Below are 20,130 nucleotides of genomic sequence, written 5' to 3'. Positions count from 1 at the left end.
TTGAATAGCATTTCTCTGCCTTTGGCCCCAGTTTCACCTTGCTACGCCTGTGCCCTTCTATTAAAGGTGGTAATGGCTGCCAACTTCCCTCAGGCCTTCTTTTTAATATTTGTCACTCATGAAAGAAAAGGGGGGATTGGGAGATGATAAATCTTACTTTTGCCAGCTAAGGGCTTCTATCTCAGAAACAGAATAAAATCCAGTCCCAAAACACTGCTGTGCGCATTAGGAAGCTGTGGGTTTAAGCCTTGTCCGCCATGATCAAACTAGGATTTATGAAGCATCATAACTCCCGACAACATCCAGCGGCTTATTAATTTTATATATTTCTGTCCATTCCCTGATATTCCCAGCCTTGACAGTCACTCAAGATAAGCCAAAAGCGTTCTGACAGGATGGAGTGTGTGTATATTTTTCACTGTTCTGCCCGCTCCCCCTCCAGTTGAATAGCTTTAGTAGAAACCTTGAGGCTGCTGTGATGTGATTCGTCTCTGTTTTTTGTCTTCACTTGCAACCTTCCCATTTGTAAGGGCCCTTAAATCAGCCTTGCACTCTGCTGAGCCATGAGAAAGGGCCTGGCAGAGACGGGGAGGGAGGCGGGTGAAGCGGATTTTTGTGCACGCGTACGGGTTTTAACGTATGTTTACGCACACGCAAAGAAGGTGGGAGGGAGAGAAGGAGGCGACCGGCTCCACCAGAGTATCACACGTGTGGTTGAATTTTAATCAAAACACTCACTAATCACCATTTACAGGCCGTCTATATAAAGGCCTGTTCTCCGATATGAGAGGGCAACATGCTGATAGGGTTTAATTTAACTGGAGTCTAGGTCGGAGGCTTGATTTAATGCGACCCACAGGAAAACTGAGCAGGAGGGAGAGAGAGACAGGAATGGTAGCTCTTTGTGCAATGATCACATAAGTTCACATCAATAAAGCCCCAACCCATTACCAGAAACACTACATGAAAGAGGAGGGGCCCACAGTGGGCACTGGCTGCTCGTCACGTACTGTAACGACAGAACTGGCTCCAACTCTCCTGACAGCTGCTTCACTTTTCTGACGAGCTACGCAGAAGAATCGGGGGCAGGATCTCAACAGGCTGTGTTGAGATATAACTCCTTTAACCTCCTGAACCCTCATTTCCCTGTTAAATTTTGCCCTAAATTAGAAGAGGGCACATTCTGCCGTAACATGCATTTGTGCATGTTTGTTCCAACAACTATTTAAAGCCACATGATGTTGGTTTTATTTGAATTATTCCCTGGCAGGTGTTGGCAAACGAACGAAACGTTAAGACATTTCTTTACCTATAAATCTTCAAATGTGAGATCGGCGTCATCCTTTGGACAATAATTATTAACAACGCCTTCCATTATGTATGTGGTGGTTGTCATCTTTTTTAGGTTTGCATTTTTATATGATAAACCCGCAAGTCAACACGAAAGCAGAAATCTTGTGAACAACCCTGTTTATTGCAGTTGTTCTCAAACACTGACGGGGTCTCAAGTATGCCACCAATCTGGTTGGAACTATGTTGAATCAATATGACATTTTTTAGTGAGGAATAAACAAATAGTTTGCTAATGCTTGGCTCTATTTCACAAAAATTCAACTAGTATCCTTTTTTATTGGTAATATCTGCTTTTGAAGCAGGGGAGGCCCCCCCAAAAAAGTTTGAGTACCACTGCATTTCAGACTGATTAAAAAAAACACCCTTCTTCCTCCTCGTTAAGGGTTTGTCATCAGTAAGTTTCTTGTGCTTGTTAAAAAGCAAAAAATAGATTAACATTTTTTCATATCAAATGTAATGCAATCATTAACACTTAATTACTGTGAAAATAAATAAATAAAATAAGTGAATCCAGATGTCTCTGCATGTGTTCTGTGGTGTGGGAGAATCACACATTATCACTATTCATGTCTGGTGATGGGGTTGCTGCAGGTCACTTCCAATTTATTCCAAGCAGCTGAAGAAGTTATATTTCGCCTTGCTTGAGGACACTCTGGAGAAGTAACTAAAAGAATTAACAAAACAATGTTCTCATTCATTTACTCAAACTGCTCAAGATCTAAAACAAACTTTCTTCTGAAGCCAGAAGCTACCCGCTAATTCTCTAAGCCTCTGTTGCTTGTGCTCTGGCTACGACCCTGACCAAGCTAACTAGCCACAGTGGCTATCACACCCACCAGTGTCTGACTAAGACCCTAGCATGCACTAGCCAGCTACAGCCCCGGTGACTGAAGCACACAGTGGTGAGAAGGCAGGCAGGATGTAATCTCCAGGAGCTGTTGATACAGGGAAACACACAAGGTTTGGGTCAAAGGGATTAAAATGGTGGAGGTGCTGGCTGTATGAAGAAGAGGGGCTGCGAAATAGTGGCGGGAGCAGCGGGCGAGCCACCCCATAACAGAGAGGAGTGGGGAGATTACAGGGAAAATGGCGCAAGGGGGATTCCTGCAAGGAGAAGGGAAGCAGTGACTCCAAATGGCATTGGAACACAGCATTAGCGGCCGCTATTCAACAGTATGCAGGCTTAGCGGGCTCAGGGCATCGGGAGAGAGGTGGTCGTGTTGATGGCGAGTTTCTGTAGGTGACAGGTGCGAGGAAGTCATCTTCACAGCTCCACTTGAAGACTTTCTCTCATACTGCTCAGTCACCCCCTCTGTGACTGTGACTGTCTAAACATTGTCAATGCCAGAAACAAAAAGTTAAAAAAAGAAAAATCAAATCTTTAAACAAAGGAGGCCAGCTCTGCGGGGTGATATTGCACGAGGAGAGTTTTAACTGAGCCCTTCATGCCTATGCAAACCGCACATGGTTTGGATAGAGTTCCATCAACAAAACATGTCAATCACCCCTCCGTGAAAAAGGGAGAGATACGAGACTGAAACCTATCTCGCACAGACCCAAATACTGTACTCACGTCTTCCATTTCACAGTGTGTGGGAGAGCGGGGGTTCAAAAAAAAAAAAAAATCTTACATCGCTCATTTTTTTCCTCCTCAATCCAGCTATCCAAGGGCTCAGATTCCAGTTACATTTCACATTGAATAGACTTGTGTTTCCAGCAGTCTAGCCCTCTTCTAGTATGCTGGCTAGTGGAGCGATGACAGATTGGTTTCCACTCACTGCATGGGGGAGCACAATGGAGTGGCTTTGACAGAGTTAAGAGAAACAGTGCATCAGCACCCCCCCCCAACAATCTCTCTTTTTCCTCACACGCGCACACACACACTCACACACGCCTCTTTCTTCCACTCTCTCTCCATTTCTTCTTTCTCCCTCTCTCTCTTCCCTGGGGCTTAGAGAATGGATGGCCCTGTCTGACCTGGACGACACTGATGTCTAGTCCTCTACACTACTGTACCTACAGCACGGCTGTCTGCCCGCTCGCCTCTCTGTCCACTCTTTCTCGCTTTTACACACATACACGGCGAACAGGGGCACCCATCTCTGTCACACGGCGCCAACAGGCAGAGGTCAGTAGAGCTCAGGTACTAAAGCAGCCTGGAGGAGGTAGGGATTTGCTCATAAGTGGCCAGTATCGCTGTCACGCTGAAGAAACAACAAGTACAACAGCCTTAAAAATGTAAAAAATTGGAACTATAATTGTAAGAAAAAAGAAATAGAGAACAATGCTAAATCAGTTTTGAAGGACCTAGCGCCATATCAGAAGCTGGGAATTATTTTCATCTTGGACGATTCTGGATTACGGCCTATACAAAGTGAGTGGCAAATCATAGTGTCATGTGTGGGTGGTTTCATGAAGAAGAGCAGAGTTTATGCCCATCGCTAGCATTCAATTAATATTTGCCTTTTGAGGTAACCTTAACCCTACCCTCACCTAACCCTGACTATCCTTAACCAGAGACTGTAACTTCACTGGCGTCCACTTTTACTAAAGAGAAAAAATACTGAAGAAAGATTTAATATCAGCTCAATATCTCTAAATTTGCACTAACGCTACTAGAAAGGGGATTTTTTTTCAGCATGTACGCACTGGACATGTTACAGAGCAAGAGAAACTTGTTATCTGGTTAAAGTCTGACAGCTAAAACTGCACGATTAAGGTTTGGAAAGGGAACGATTTGTGCCACAGGAGTTCAGTCTCTGTTGGTAAAGACAATCTCAATTCTTTTCTGACCGCAGAAACTCTCCATGTGAACTGTACTCGATGACCAAACACAACTTTGATTGCCAAATAAAGATAAAACGCTGACAATATGATCAAGTATGGCATTGATAGACTGTTGATGTCAATGTCCTCACCCATTGCATTAAACATTTAGCTCAGACACTTGATCGCATGATAAAATAACCCACAGATAGGGGGCTAATACTGCAGGAGCCTTGCAGTTGTATTCCTCTGCAACAAGAAAAAAAATACTGTGATATCCCACTGATACGCTGCTCTAAAGACTATGGGACCATGTTTTGTTTTTTTTCTCAGCCAGGTGGATGTGCAATCAATAAAATGGATTAGCTGCAAAGGTATGTACAAAGGTTATCACCGAGCTCTCCTGCATGAACACAGTGGCGACCCCACAAAACAATTTTGTAATGTCTCATGCTATTTCTTCAGAGGAAATCTGATTATGTTTTGCCCAGGCTAAAAATTGATTTGCAGGGGAGTATACATTATCAAAGGAAAAATGGCTCCTGCAGCACCGGGCCTTATGGCTTGACTGAATTGTTATTTCTAACACTGTTTTATACGCCGACTGTATCACTGTAACACAGTCAGCGTTGCACACTTCCTTTTCTTTCTCAATAACAACTTTTCTTTCCCCGTCATGTCCCTCTTTCCTTCTCTGTGTGCTTTTTTTGTTCATAGCACGATCGTCTCCTCGCTCCCTTGGCACTTCAGAGTTTCACCCTGACTCATTTTCACCTGTTTAGTTCCACTCGCTGCGGTCCTGTGTCAACCCTCACACAGACTTTAACCAGGTGGCTTTCCATCACGCTGACTGACGATCTGAACACCCTTCCACCCAAGTGATTCCTCTATCTCTGTCCCTCCATCTCACTTTCTCTCTCTCTCTCTCTCTCTCACACACACATACAATGTGACCCCCCTTAAGTCTGATGAAACAACCCTCTCTGCCCATCTCCAAAAAAAAAGAGAAGAAACTGTGTGGAGGAGCAGAAAGGCCCCTCACTCAAGCTCTCAGCTTTTGTCTCTGATTATCCCTGCACACACACACACACACACACACACACACTCCACCTCTCATCCTGCTCCTGGATCTTGTGTGTGTATGTGTGTTTAAGGTGGGGGGGGGGGGGGGGGGGGGACTCTGACCAATGGCATCCAACAGCAGGGCTTTATCCTGAAGCACACTGACAATGCTTTTCACACCTACTTACCACAGCAGAGATGGAGGCGGCGGGCTGGATCATGCCCAGGCCTAAAAGCAGGCTAAGGGCTTTTAGAAGACACACAGAATAGACTCTTTAATTACTGACTCAAGATCCCGCAGTAGATTACAAAAAAAAAGAAAAAGAAAAACCCTCACAGAGGCTTATTTTCATATCTGCAGAATTTTTCAATGAATATAAAAACGGTCATTGATTATGCCGTTAAGGGAGGGACGTTAAGCAGGGAAATAATAAAGTACATATAATCACATTAGCTTGCGGTGATTAATGTAATAAAATGTGATCTTTTTTTCCCCATCTGTATTGAACACATTCAATACTGAGGAGACATGCTGCAAATACTAAGAAGCAGCTTCCTTAATATCCACTTAACTAGCTCTGTGTGCAAAGACATCTGCGAAAGCACCGCAGATAACTCAAGGAACATACTTGGCCTGATAGGAAGAGGAATGACGAGGGGGGGGGCAAAATCCTAAATAATGACTCATGTGTTCTTTTGATGCTCATACTTGCATTACTTGGAGCACAAACGATTGTGTGTGTGTGTGTGTGTGTGTGTGTGTGTGTGTGTGTGTGTGTGTGTGTGTGTGTGTGTGTGCGTGTCTTCCATCCCAGGGACACAATCCTTCCTACGTGATCAATACCAAAGCATTTCTGTTCATTGATTATATAATTATACAGAAATTAAATCTGTGACGCGCTCTCATGTAGCACCACTAGCTAATATAGCCAGCAGATGAGACTGAGAGGAGGGAAGAAGAGGCTTTCTCTCTACTTACTATTTTTTTCCCTTTTTTTTTTTAAAAGCACGGTGCTTAAAGCGAGCTCGGTGTAGTCCAGGTACTTCACTCAGATGATTATAATGCCACGAGGGTGCAATACATCACTCTTATTAGCCACACTGGAGCACAATGGTATCATAATTAATGGTCGCAGCAGGATTGAACGCTGCCCTGACATGGAAAAGTGGGCCTACTTAAGCTCTACAAGGCATTTAAATATGCAGAGTGAATGGCACAACCCAAACCCTCCTGCTCTAAGGACAGCCCACGCTCATTAGCCTGACACCCTCCGTGGCATTGATACAAGGACGACTGGCTAAACTCTCAGGCAGGCGCACGCGTGCGCACGCACACACAAAACAAGAAATCACAAGCACACATACACAAACACAAAATGTGCAGCGACTACAGTGACAAAATGTTAAACAGCGAGATATGACTAGAACAATCTTGTCCCTCATCAGTGCCCATCACTTCTTTTACATTTCCCCCCTTGCATTGTTGTTTTTGTCTCAAGGCTTAGTCTGCACTGAATGCAGATGGACATATATGTGTCAGCAGCCATTATGTGAATTTTCGGTAATGGCGTTTGGTCTGCCTTTGTGTGTGTGTGTGTGTGTGTGTGTGTGTGTGTGTGTGTGTAGCAAATGTGCATGCTGTAGCAGAGTGTGTTGTCTGGTGCTTGTGCTATACTGTCTAGCATGGGCAAAACTGCCTGCTCGGTGGGAGAACAATGCACATAAAAGGCTGTCGGAGGAAGCGTCTGGAGCTGACGTCTTTCACGTGGCTCTGAATGGAGCAGCGGTGGGAAGTGGCCGTGTGTGCGTGCGTGTACTTTATATGCTTACGACTGAGACAGAAGAAAAAAATCACAGAGAAAACGCCCTCTTCAATATGTCTCCTGACTATGTTTGTAAAAAATGAGACAAGAGAAAATAAAGAGTATGCGTTCCTGTTTCAGTCATGTGCGATGACATGTGCATGAATGCCTCCTAAAAGCAGGTGTGGGATGTTAAGTCCTCTCAGATTGGTGTATGATTTGGATTTTCCACTCCTCCTCTTCTCTTCCTATCCTGTTCGTAAAACCCGCTACATAACTTCTCCTAAAAGAAGAAGGAAAAAAAAAAACAAAACAGTGTAGATGCCACTCAGGAGCTGCCGCGTGCCTAAAACCAGCAGCTCCTCTCCACACGGCTCACTCCAGCCTGACCGTACCGAGTTATCGCGTGGCTCAGTGCAATCAATTATTGCTGCAGTGGAATCATTAATAATTTCCTAATGAAAACGATTCTGTTGATCTCTGTTGTCTTTTAATTAAACATAATTAGTCGGCTGCTCGGAGCTGTGGTGGGGACTCCTTTAGGGTACAATTTTGTTTTAATACACTGATAATGGAATTTTTACATTGTGTCAGTTGTTTAGTTATTATTCAGTCACACTATTTCGCTATGTTCCTAGATAACAGATAATAACCCTCGCACCTTCTATTCGCTGCAGTCATTTTGAAATAGGAGGGTCGAAATGAACAATTAAATTTTGAACTGTAAGAGTCCTCTCCTCTCACTGTTTCATGGCGCACGCTGCCAGGGTGCAGTGCGCGAAACGTTGCAAGTTTGACGCCTTCATTTCACAGGGGGGAAAAACTCAAAATGTCTTTGCATTTTTCTTTTCTTTTCTTTTTTTTTTTTAGAGAGAGTCTGATAGATACTACATCTGTCCTGTCAGGTCACGCAAGTTCACCATATTGCCTCAGCGGTCTGCTGCTCTGGATCAGTGGAAAGAGCAAATGAAGGCATAAAAAAGGATCTGATTGTGAGGACTTAGAGAATCTGAAATGACACAAAGACGCAGAGATTTAGCTAATTCCGCACCGTCCGAGCTTATGTAAAACGGCCTAGTTACACTGGTCAATTTCTACACGAACAATGTGGCCAAGTTGCTCTGGAGACTTATTGGACATGCTGTATCTGAATGTGGTCTGGCTTAAGAGGCTTACATTCCAAAAGTTTCGGTGACCTCTGAATAATGCCACGTAATGTGGTCACGTTAACTGTGTATAGTTTCACCTGGCTTACCGTAGATATCAGGTATAAGCGCAATTGAGGTTCAAAGCAAGGATGAACCGAATCATCGTGCGTGGCACCTCACTCCTAAAAAATGTCGTGTTTTTATTCAAATTGATTTATTGTTATTTGTAAGTTCAGATGTGACTGTGTCTGATTGAACTTGGATGCCCTGCAGCAGAGGAAAGGCCTCACATAATGGGAACATAGTATGATTAAAATATGCCTGAATTATTTACCATACGCATGGGCACTGAAGTACACCTATCTGCTGCTGTAAGGGTTAAATGTGATCAAAAAGTCCCCCTACAAGAGGAGCATTTATTCCTGTTTGGGTAACATTTGTGGAAAAACTACACTTTAAAAATAAAAATAAAAAATTGAATGTATTCATGACTTCCTTAACCTCAGGGCAGAGAGGTCAAAAAGTTCCGAGAGGTGACTAAAGTGAGGAAATACAGCACAACACCTTATCATTAAGAAAGCTGTTTGACAGCATAAGCACATCGGTGGTCACGCTGGCTCTCTGAGCAGCTGCTGAAATCCACAATCAGGCGGGTTTGCGACATCTGAACCCCATCGCTAACACGTTCAGCCGAGAGACGTTGGACGATGAAAAGAAATCACAATGTGTCTGAATTTGTTTTCTCTGTTAAATCTCTCCCACTTTCCAGCTGCATTGTTTATCAATCTGTTGTTTATCTGTACAGAAAATTCTCCCCTGTCTCCCCTCCCTCCCTCCTGTCTGTCATTCGCTCCGTCTCCTCATTCTCCGGCGTTACTGTAACATATAATTACTCTGCAGACTTGCTGCCTGTTTCTAGAACTTCGGCGGTTCAAAGAAACTGTCGGAGTGTGGAGGAGAGCATTGTGGGAGTTCCAGGTGGATTTCTCGATAATGAGTTAGCGCAGTAGTAGGAATTGAGAGTTTTAGTAATGGCTGGCTGCTAAGGCTCTTCCTGGGAGTTTAATGTAAAACAAACAGGGCCATGCTGACAGCCTGGGAAAAACAGATATTGCACTTTTTCCCGCTTCCACTTCAGGGCTCGTGCTGTTCTCTCATTTTGAGGAAGGGGAATTCGAAGAAGAATTTATATTCATGAAACGAATGCGAATCTTAATTGGAGACATTTTAAATGACTCAAATATTACTCATGGTCTTCCACTTGTTTTTCCCCCCGCATTTTTTAAATATTCATGCTTTTCTGCTCGTCTCGATTAAGTGATACAGACGTGCAAACAGAGGGCAGGGAAAACATCATTTTGCTATAGCAACAGGAATTGCAGCATCTCAAAAACTGGGTCGAATATGTGACATTATAAGGTAAGTGTTTCTTGGTGCTGATGACCAGGGGCGCCCTGTGGGGGGACCTGACTATGCCATCCTGCTGCTTGTTACACACTCCAGTGCATGTATTATACATAACACATTGCAGGGCTACAACTCTCAGAGGAATCATTTTTGCTGAATCCAGTCCTCCCTCGCTCTGCACATATCCCCCACGCCCCCCACACACACTTCCTGACAAGTTTCGGGGATAGAGGATGAGCATTTGTACGAAAAAAATAAAATAAAAAAGCAATGCAGAAATCATAGGACAGAGCGTCCAGCACTAAGCTACAGCCACTCAAACCAATCACCATCCCTTACTTAGAGATACTCCCCCATAGATTCACACTGGCAAGCATCCAAAGTGAACTGCTACTATCTTTGCATGCAGCCATAAAGAAAGCCGAGACCACTGAAACGTGAGCCAAAGCATATTCTGCAAGCATACTGTGTATTGAGATATTCACTGTTTTCCATAAATAACGCATCTCAGGGAGCAACGAAACAGCCAACAGACGGGAAACACAGCACAGGGGTGAAGATATAAACAATCTGGGCCTCAGCTTTTCAAGGTGGGAAGAAAGTTCTTGCCGGACTCCGAGAAGCCTTTTTTTCCCTTTAGTCGGTCCGCGCCAGCGTCAACGCGATAAACACAATTCCAGCACGGCTTCAAAAAAGAAACGACAGGCGAAAAAAAAAGAAAGGAAAAAAAGACCAAATTCAATATTAAATTTGACAAAGATTTGACATTCCGGCACGCCGGCACTCCATTTCAATGTCACCTCCAGAGGGTGCGCACGCATGCAGATTGGAATATTTGAAGGAAAGCGATGAAGAAGAATGAGCAGCATAAATCGAGTCACAGTCTGGACGTAAGAGTCAAACGGCCGCGCGGCATCAAACGCTTCATCACTTTCTCAACTTCCTCCCAAGTCCAGGTGGAGAAAAAAAAGGTTGCCAGGAGCAAAAATGTGGAACAATTTTTTTTCTTTCTTTGGAAGAGAAAAAGCAAGAGAAACGGACACCCGACCCAATTTATGCAACTCGCTTTTGGTAAAGTTGCTGCAGACCAGTTCGAGTCAAGTGTGGAATAGCGCAGGCTGGATTTTGGTTTGAATCTTTGAAGTGCGCTAAAAGTTTGTTTCAAAGTCCAACACGTTGATCGCGTTCCTCCACAAGAGGTGACGAAATTTGTTTCGAGCCGAGTAATCGACTTACTGATTCTCTGAGGTGACAAGAGATATTTAACTCTGAGAATTGAATTAATTCTTTGTATTCAACATTCCCCCTATTATCGCTTATTATCAGTGGCAAGCATGTGCTGATGCTTGTGGAGGATTTAGAGTAATGAACTTATACAAGCAGAGCACAAGAGCGACTCACACAAGGGGTCGTCTGGAGATGTTATTGTGTTTTAATTTAATAAGGTCAAGTTGGAAGCGACAAACAAAGGCGCTCCCAGCTGAGGTGGCGATGATGCTGTGTGTGATGTTATCGCCAGGATACATGTATGAAGAGTGGCAGAGGAAATTCTCAAGAAGAAAAAAAAAGAAGAAGTGAGAAATCCTGTTATTGCCCTTCTTTTTGTTTCATACAGTCACTCTGTGAGCAAAAAGATTAGAAGATTTTAAAGAAGTGCATAATCTTCTTTAACAGCTTATCAAAACTTTAATGATTTGGTGATAAAGAGCACAAAGTTAAGTAGCCGGTTAAGAGGATAACTCCCCAGTGCAGTCTAGTGATTAGTAGATGAGAATTGGGAGACCGAAAATCCGGGTTGCAAATCCCACTCCTGCCACTTATTCACTTTGAGGGAGAAGAAGCTCCATTTCAGCTTTGGGGGTATTGTCACGGGGTAATCATTTTTGAAAAGTGATAAATAGAGGCCCCCCCTACCCACCCCTTCAGAAGCCCAAACACATCTTTATTTACGTATTTATTTCGCCGTGTCTCTTTGGTTAACACCCGTCAAGACCCAATTATAGCTGCAGAAGCCATGCGCTTTCATGAGGAGTGAAGCTCCACACTTTAGTGTCAGTGCTGTGTACAGTGCGAGCATCTTCTCGTGCAATCTGCAACAAACCCAGCTCTCCACAGATCAGTTTGCGGGGCTCCTTTAATGAGGCCCTGCTGGACACAATGCAGGGGATTGAGGAGTTTATCGTCGTGACAGTGGGTCGTGGGTTTTTGGAGGGGGGGGGGGGGGGGGTTTGCACGCTTTGGATTACTTTTGTATAACTAACATGGATTTTCTGACAGATAGCGGTGCTTTTCCTTTTTCTTTTCCTCAACACATGTTTACAGAAATCCGCTTCTCATTGGGAAGTTGTATGAATGCAGCTGATTTATTAAAAGATGTACGACTAAAGCTTCGCCGAATTAGCCGAGAAGAACAAATGAAGCAAAGTGGCAAACACATCTCCACTCGTGCTTTTCCTCGCTATCTACCCCGAGATAGGGATTCACTTAGTATAAAAGAGTGTGGGGAGGAAAGGGGGGGGGGGGCATTAATTACCTTGTGAAATCTAAAGACCATTAACTTTGTGTGTCAAGTGATGTTTCTCAGTTCCCAATCAGAGTTTTAGAGATATAAACGACTCTTTGGATGAGGAAAACAGATATGGAGCGAGAGCGCGCCTTTCTGTGTGTCCTCGTGGGCTGTGTAGATGCAATTATTTGTGCTTGTTTGTGACTTTGAGAAGAAGAAGAGAAGGAAAGAGAGGAGGAAAAAGTAAAAGAATGACAGAGGGAGAGAGACAGGCAGAGGAGGAGTGGATGGAGGATTGTGGCGTGGTGTGCTGCGCTGCAGAGAGATAACAGGATGCCGGCGCGGCTTGCTTACCTTTGCTGTACACCACACAGTTGTTTTTGTTGTCTTCCGCTCCCTGCCAAGTCACATCCAGCAGCCACCTGGGGCCGGCGCTCAACACCACCGGGACCGTGCTCTTCGTCTTCTGGTCGAGGACAGATAACAAACACTAATCATTTGCTTATTTTGGTGATTAAAGAAACATTAATAACCTCTGAGTTACGCTCTTCCGCTGCACTGAATGACCATAAAGAGGCAATTTCAGAAACTATACAGCGTGCAACTCAAGTCCAGCACAATCCCTTTTTTCTCTTTTTTTCCTACACTGCTGAGAAAATGTGAAATCAGGGCAGTTTTTATGAGTGTATGTGTGTGTGCGAGATGGCCAACAGACAAATGCAGTGCTTGGTGTGATGGCAAATGGGTGCAAGAGCCCGCACTGTATCTGTTTCATCCAGGATTCAACCCGGAGATCCAGAATCAGATCCACTAGATTAAATAAAACCTCTCACGTGTCTGAGAATCATAAAAAAATGAAAGGAAGAAAGGGGAAAAAAAGGACGGTGACTTTCAGAGAGAAGGAAGCAAGTGTTCGGCGGTGAACTTTGGGCGCATTGTGCCTCGCTATCACCAGGATCTCACTATTTCCTGAAACAAGCAGGGAAGAATTTAAAGAATCAGTATCCATTTCAAAGGCCGATTGAGGTCAGAGTTTTTATAATATACCGGGAAATTATTCCAAATGTGTAAGGTCATTTTTCTTCTTGGTCAGAGGTCAAACGTGGGGTTTCGTTCCACTGAAAGAATCAGAAATAAATAAATAAAACAGAGTGAGATAGAGAGCTACACCCTCTATAATAGATTCACATGCTGCGCTGTCACCACATTCGCCTGCGCTGTTCATCCTCACATGATTTTCTAGTCTGTTTTATTTTATGCTGGTTCTCTTTTTCTTTTGCTTCTTGTAAAGCGATGCGTTGGTGGTGTCGTGCATACGTTGCGTGTGTATGGAGGTGGTGGAGGGGCTGTTGCAACATCTCAGGCAGCTGGGTACAGTAGCCTATTACTCAAAGGCAGAATGTCACTATTTTAAGGCCATTTCTTTTGAACCCCGGGGCCTCCCCTTCATTAGGAGCCTACAGAAAACAGTTTAGCTAAGAGAAAATAGGTTGGGCTGCAATCTCGACACTTCATTTCTTTTTCCCCATCTGAGGCGGCCGGTGACAGGACACTGTCCATCTGCCTAATGCAAAAGCAAAATACCAGCCCTCTCGCGCACTTTTCACTTATTTCTCCCCCGCAAGAGGCAGCAACCTTCAAGGATAAATGCAAATGTCACTTGAGCATGTTAAAGGTCTGAATTGGCACAGATATGCACAAGAGATGAGCACTGTGCTCCGGCAGTGTGTCTGCATGCCCCCTCCTCCTCCTCCTACTCGTCCACCCGCCCATTTCTCTTTCCATGAACTCATCTAGTCAGAGGCTGGAGGACATGGATTTCTATTTATTTATTTTTTATGTTTTTTTTTTTTTTAGAGAGAGAGAGCATTATTTACAAATGGCAAATACATCTCAGAGAGAGCTGATAGGAATCTGTTTGGATCTTGTCTGCAAAATGACGAAGGCAAACGCAGACACTCAATAGAGACAGATTTTGAAATAGTCCCTCTCTCTTTATATATATAGCTTCGCACATTGGCAAACTACACCGGCAAAACTGATCAAACACAGACAGCAAATTGTGTCTGTTGATATTCTTATTCCTTCTCCTGGCATCTCCTTATCCCGTCCTGGCAGCAGATGAGAGAGAGAGACAGAGAGAGACAGAGAGAGAGAGAGGACCTCTGTAATTTAAGTCGTCCGCAATTTCACATTTCAAATTAGCCTCACAATAAAGTCTTCTATCTGGCTAACCTGAAAATCTCACACCCCTGTCAAAGGAGCAGAGCAGACCAGGCCGATTGTTGCTAGGACGACTATCTGAAATGGAAATCAGATTAACCCTTTCTCAGATCTCCAGACTGGAGCCATCTCTTATTCAGCAGCGAGAGGCCTCTCTGCCATCCTCCTGCACCTCTGGGAATTCATGATATTCCAGCTGCTCTTAATGTAGCCAGCAGAGACAAAGCGGCCATATTAACGACACATCTTCCCATGTTACGTTAGAAATACCATCACAATTTGTTAAGACTTGTGGCAGTAATCGCAATTGTTCCTCTGGTTCCCGCTGTAATAGAAACTTACGATGCATTAGCTTTGATTTAATTGTCACTGTCAACTATTCGCTTTGGTTCCCCTTTTTCTTGCAAAGTGAGCAGCAACAAGCCCCTGACAGCCAGTCTCAGTGTAGATTTACATAAAGCATCTATAGTGACAATATGCGCTTTGTAAGCATCCTGCGTGTAGCAACCCCCGCAAAGACAAAGAAGCGCACAAGAACGACCGCACGCACAACAAATTTAGGATTAAGACACAGCGGCGTCACCGCAGCGAGGAGCGTCTCTGCAAATGCAAATGAAAACATTGGTACAACTGGATCAGTTGGCCTAAGTGGCCGAGGCCAGAAGAGGGAAAAAAACACGCAGATTGACAGGCAGAAAATTGCGATTTTCCCTCGAGCTAGGGACTCAGAGATGGACTGGCTGTACGGAAACAAACTCCTCTCAGAGATGCCAGCCATAAAAAAAAAGAGAAAAAAGGGGGGGATGTGACGTAGGGAGGCTTTTTCCTGCCCAAAACAGCACACTGAGGGGGAACTGGAAAATATGCTGACCCCTGTTGGCAGTAAAAAAAAGAAAGAAAAGTTGCTGATCTTACTTTTTCCCCAATTCCTCTAAAGCATTTTTGTTATTTTCTGATATTTTTCATGCCTGGACTACACGTATTTTTGTAATTAAGACTAAATATTATTAACAGGGAAACGTTCGATGTGTTGTGTTTATACAGATACAATATCAGTTTACTGACTATCATCCCTGTCAGAGCCTGTAACCCACCCACCCCTCCCCAGCCTTCCTCTCTGTGTAGTGTGTTACGGTTTATCCACTGTCTGCTTTCACTCCAGTGGTTTCAATACTCTCTCGGTATTTTTATTTTTTTTTCTTCCTTCCTCTGAGCTCTGTTACCGTTCCTCGTGTAAGAGATACAGTGACCAAAACAGTGTAGTCAGCGAGGAAGTGATTACAAACTGATGCTCCAAATTCGCTATAAAATGAAAATCAATATTTCCACAAGTTGCTGCAACATAAAAGATAACCTTCATTGATTTTTCTAGACTTAGGCCCCTGTGATAAAATCTAATATAAATTTTCAGCCACACGGATTTGGATCAGAGCGGAGCAGGGGCTGAACGATAAGTTCCGCGCACATCTCTCAGACTTGGATTTTTTTCCTCCCCTCCTTCCCCTTTTTCCTTCTTCCAAGGCAGGGCTGTACTATTTATAATTGGCCCTGTGTGAGCAAAAGCTTCTATCGGGAATCTGTTCTAATTTTTATTACTGAGAAGCTAAAGCCTGTTCCAGATAATTTGGAAATTTCAGGGGAATTGTGATAGAGCTGATGGCACAGCCGGACTGACTCCAGAAAGGAGCTAACCTGTAATAGCCTCTGTGGCTGCGCTGATTAAATGTTGCCATAGATGAAAGACCTGCCATCACCGCAATAAATTAACCAATCACACAAATCCCAAGTCGCTACTAATCCCTCCTTGATACCATGATCCTCTGATCAGCTGAAGGAGGTGAAGAAGAAAGTGTCTTGTGACACTCAGCCTTCTAACTCCCTGCTTCCCTGTGTAAACAACAAGCTAATGATATCGCCGCTGACCATTTCACCACCACTGGCTACTCTTAACCCGTTTCATGGTCAGGGCAGGTGAAATCGATACAAACCGCGGTGGGAATGATTATTTTCCTCATCGCACTCGCACGCCCACCCCCTCCACCACCACCACCTCCCTCCCTCCACCAAGGTCACCGACTGGCACTGTATCCGTCTTGATCCCACAGCTGCAGGATTTAGACAACTGAGAGATCAAAACCGCTCCGTCTGAATATCTCAAGACATATACCGGCTTTATGCATTCATCTTTCAACGCCCACTCGGTGCCAAAGTAGTGCCATTTCCAAATGAAAACACTAGTGGAAATATTCCAGTCAAATCACTCTGAGTATTTTTGAACCTTGCCCTCTTTTTCACAGTAAAAGCCTTGTTTCAACAATTGTTTTTTATTTCCATCTTTTTTTCCCTCTTTTGCTCCTGAATAGCTGATAACGGCATTTTCTCATCCCCACATTACATCTGACCACTGTTGACCTGGCAACGCGTGCCCAAATCATTTTAAAAGTGCCGTGTCCTTTGCGGTACTATATTTGCAGCCTAAATATATAAATATATATATAAAGATACAAGCTTACGTATGGGTTATGTCGAGTTTATATGTTCTCTGTTTCTAACATGGGAGTGAGGATAAAGGATTTGTACCTGTTTTACCAGTCAGTTTACAGCAGACAGCACACTCACACCTTGATAACGTCCATTGCAATTAGTTGTTCACTGCGATGAAACAAATTGCATGTGGTCAACTGGAAATTTCATTAAGGGAGATTTTCCTCTAGCCCTCGTTATCGCTCTGCGTATTAATATTTTCTTAGCCTCAAGGATGGATGGGTTGCAAGGGTCTTTTTTTTGTTGAATTAAAAAAAAAATAAAAAACGTCCGGAGCTAACCTCACAGCCTGTGTTCGCCCGCCCCTATCCACGCTGGCAAAAAAGCTGTGTACATGCTTAGTTAGGTGCTGCATTTTTTTTCATTGCGCCCTGAAATAAGGTTCTCTGTCGACATCCACAATAAAGTGGGAAATACCTCCATTTCTCAAGTCTGCTTTTGTGTCATTCTCCCCCTCTTCTAAATGGCTATGGTTACATCTGCTGAAATGAAAAGATACCTACATACAGCTTTCATCCCCCCCACCCCTCCCTCTCAGGCTATAGCATCTTCTATTGGGAGGCTAAATAACAGAAATATGCAGGAATTGCACACTAATTCCCCTTAGAGATAGATCTTGGCTGGTGCCCTGTCATAAATCAGAGAATTTCGATATGAAATGAGGCAAGCTGCTCTAATCATTTCTGCATTTCAAATTGGATCACTGGCTCAATCGCCTGGCTTTTAAACTGCTTGCCTAAGAGCAAATGTGAGGTGGGAGATAATTCAGCTGAAATCTCTGCCTGCTCTGTGCAGCAGTTAGTTTACTGCTTGAGTGCAAGAGAATGCTTTTTTCTTCCCTTAGCCCATCTTTCTCTTTTCAACTTTGTTAAATTGACTTTTCATTTTAAAATCGATTAAACTGAGAGAGTCACTGCTGTTCCCGGAATCTTTAAAGGGACACCCATCACTGTGCGCATGTGCCTTTATTTGGCTGGCCGCTATCATGGCGCCGCTATGGGAAATAAATATTTTCTCATTTAAATCACCTTTTATCCTGCTGACTGGACTGTAAGCATCAAAGTTCATGTGCTGCATTAGCTATTACTTACGTCGCTCCATTGAAATGCACATGGGGTCTGTATTTATACTGACTATGGGTGGCATTGCATGATTACTGTATGTTCAGTTGCTTTTATTAAGCCACAATATGAAGAGACTGATGACTGGCTGCTCTGGATGTTGATTGGGAAGCAATGCTAAATTACAAATAGCACATCTACACCCTATTCTGTTTACTTTTAAACAAATCTGCGTCTTGCTCAATCAGAGGGGATAGGAGTGAAGAATAGAGATTCAGAAGGGTGGGTGGGGTAGAGGGGACACATCAATTCTCTATTCTTCAAGACCTTCAGGCATGTTGAGGTGCTTCAACTCTAAAGCCAAACAGTTTAGTGTAAGCTGTACCTGCCCTGAAGACAAGCAACCCCCTTTCTCCAGCCCTCCCTTCTCATCCATCATTTCTTTCATTACATTTTCTTTTCTTTCATGTCACTGGCTTCCTTTCCTTTCCTTTCCTTTCCTACCCCACTTTCCTTTAACATCAGCATGTCGCCCGCCCTCATCACATACTGTATATAAAACGTCTTCACTTCCCCAGCCCTTCAGCATCAAAACTACAATGTCTCCAACTTTCTTTGTAGTGGCGAACGTGTAATTCAACTTCACGAGTAAATGCGCGTGTGCTGCCGTAACTCCGTATTATGCATATGTCTCGAGAACTATTTGAAGATGTAAACAAGGAAAAGTGGAATTTGTAATGCATGTGCTCCGGGACTTAATCATGTCTTGGAGGTAGGGCTCACATATACACACACACGTGTACTCCTTGTGTTTGGCTTTGGTCAGGGGACAGAACAGCCCTGTCGCTTCACTACTCACTGTTTGAATTACTCAAAAATTTCCCATTTGAATTCAATTGGCAAGGACTTGTTTGATCTTTTGCATGTGAGTTAGGTCTGACTCCCCGAGCAGCAAGAAGCTGTGTGAGGGAACATAATAGAGAACCTGGAGCCAGTAATGTTCACCTGTATGGATATTACCAAGGCCCCTGGGGGTCAAGGTGGCAGGTGGCATATTCTCTGGACAGATCCACCTCTTTCTCTGTTGGGAATAAACATGCGGATGGGGGGATTTCTTCAAAGAGGAAGAAAAGGGGAACTCGGGAGTCAATCTGTCAATGGGGTCACAACAAATCCCTGCTCTCATAACCACACATGGAAGACTAGGATCAGTCAGAGGCAGCAAATAAAGACAAACAATAAAATAGTAGGCTTGAACGAAGCCCCTGACTTTAGATAAACCCTCGTGCCCCCCTTTAGGTACTGGATTTTAATATTCTTTTGAACTCCCCTCTCTTCTCTGGTGGAGTTATAAATTTCATGATGCATTAGCTTAGCATCTACAGTATGTGATTTTATATTTCAGAAGTCTCTTTCATTCTGTGCGGCCGAATCGCCTCCTGATTGGTAAAGTGAGGTTTCTCTATATCCAAGTGTACCAAATAATAACTATAATAAGCAGAAGGGAAAAGGCAATACATAAAAAATGAGCGAAGATTAAGAATCAACTGAAGAAACACAAGCCTCACTAACTTTGTTCTAACAGTGAACACAAAGAACAAAGGTATCTGAGATTTGCATACAACCTGATCACCTGCACGCTGCCGCAGCGTTCAATAGTTTGATCCTTACATGCACTCGAGAGAAACGGGGTCTCACTGTAAAAAAACAACAATATTTACACCAAGTTGAGTACATAAGATAAAGATGATGAACTTGCCCTTCACTAAATGCATTAGACGTGAACTCTCTTATCAGAGTCTCAGCACACGGACTGTTAAAAGAGAGGTTTCTCGAGCTGGAAATGGTCTTTGTTACCCAATTAGTTTGCTGACGACCCCGCGGTATAATATTTCTGCTTTGACAGCCTCATACGCGTCCATCTAATGAGGAGCTGCTGGACCAACAGGGAGAGAATGGACACTAGCCAGACCTTTATTTCCTCTACTACCTATCAGTTTTCCTATCTAACCTTTCATTGTCGGGTTTTTTTGCTCTTCTTTTCATTTTTTTGTCAGAAGAGTTGGATTTTTCTGCTTGGTTACTCATCCGCCCAGTCATTTTGACAGGGCTTCGTCTTTGGTAGGCCCCGAGCCAACCAGGCTGAAGATCAGAGGGCTAAGGCCAGGACAGGGGACGGCGAGGACTTATCAAGGTCTACCAGCAGGGGTTTGCCTCCCTGTAGGGTGTCCGTCTTTTCTCTAAAGGAGGTGAAGCAA

General features: G+C 43.7%; 1 protein-coding gene across 2 annotated transcripts in view; it reads right to left on the bottom strand.

Moving 5' to 3' along the window:
* The window catches only part of zfpm2a (zinc finger protein, FOG family member 2a), a 119,995-nt gene that overhangs the window by 32,429 nt on the left and 67,436 nt on the right, over window positions 1–20,130 (bottom strand). The window contains exon 5 of one of the 2 annotated variants that reach the window (XM_080307876.1): window positions 12,399–12,510. In XM_080307876.1, the coding sequence (XP_080164002.1) occupies window positions 12,399–12,510 (112 nt within the window). The remainder of the gene's footprint in view (window positions 1–12,398; window positions 12,511–20,130) is intronic. The other variant, XM_080307877.1, reaches the window with a different exon arrangement.

This window comes from Astatotilapia calliptera, chromosome 11 (genome assembly GCF_964374335.1).
Source record: "Astatotilapia calliptera chromosome 11, fAstCal68.1, whole genome shotgun sequence".
Taxonomy (NCBI): Eukaryota; Metazoa; Chordata; class Actinopteri; order Cichliformes; family Cichlidae; genus Astatotilapia; species Astatotilapia calliptera.
This window is presented reverse-complemented; position numbering and strand designations above follow the sequence as displayed.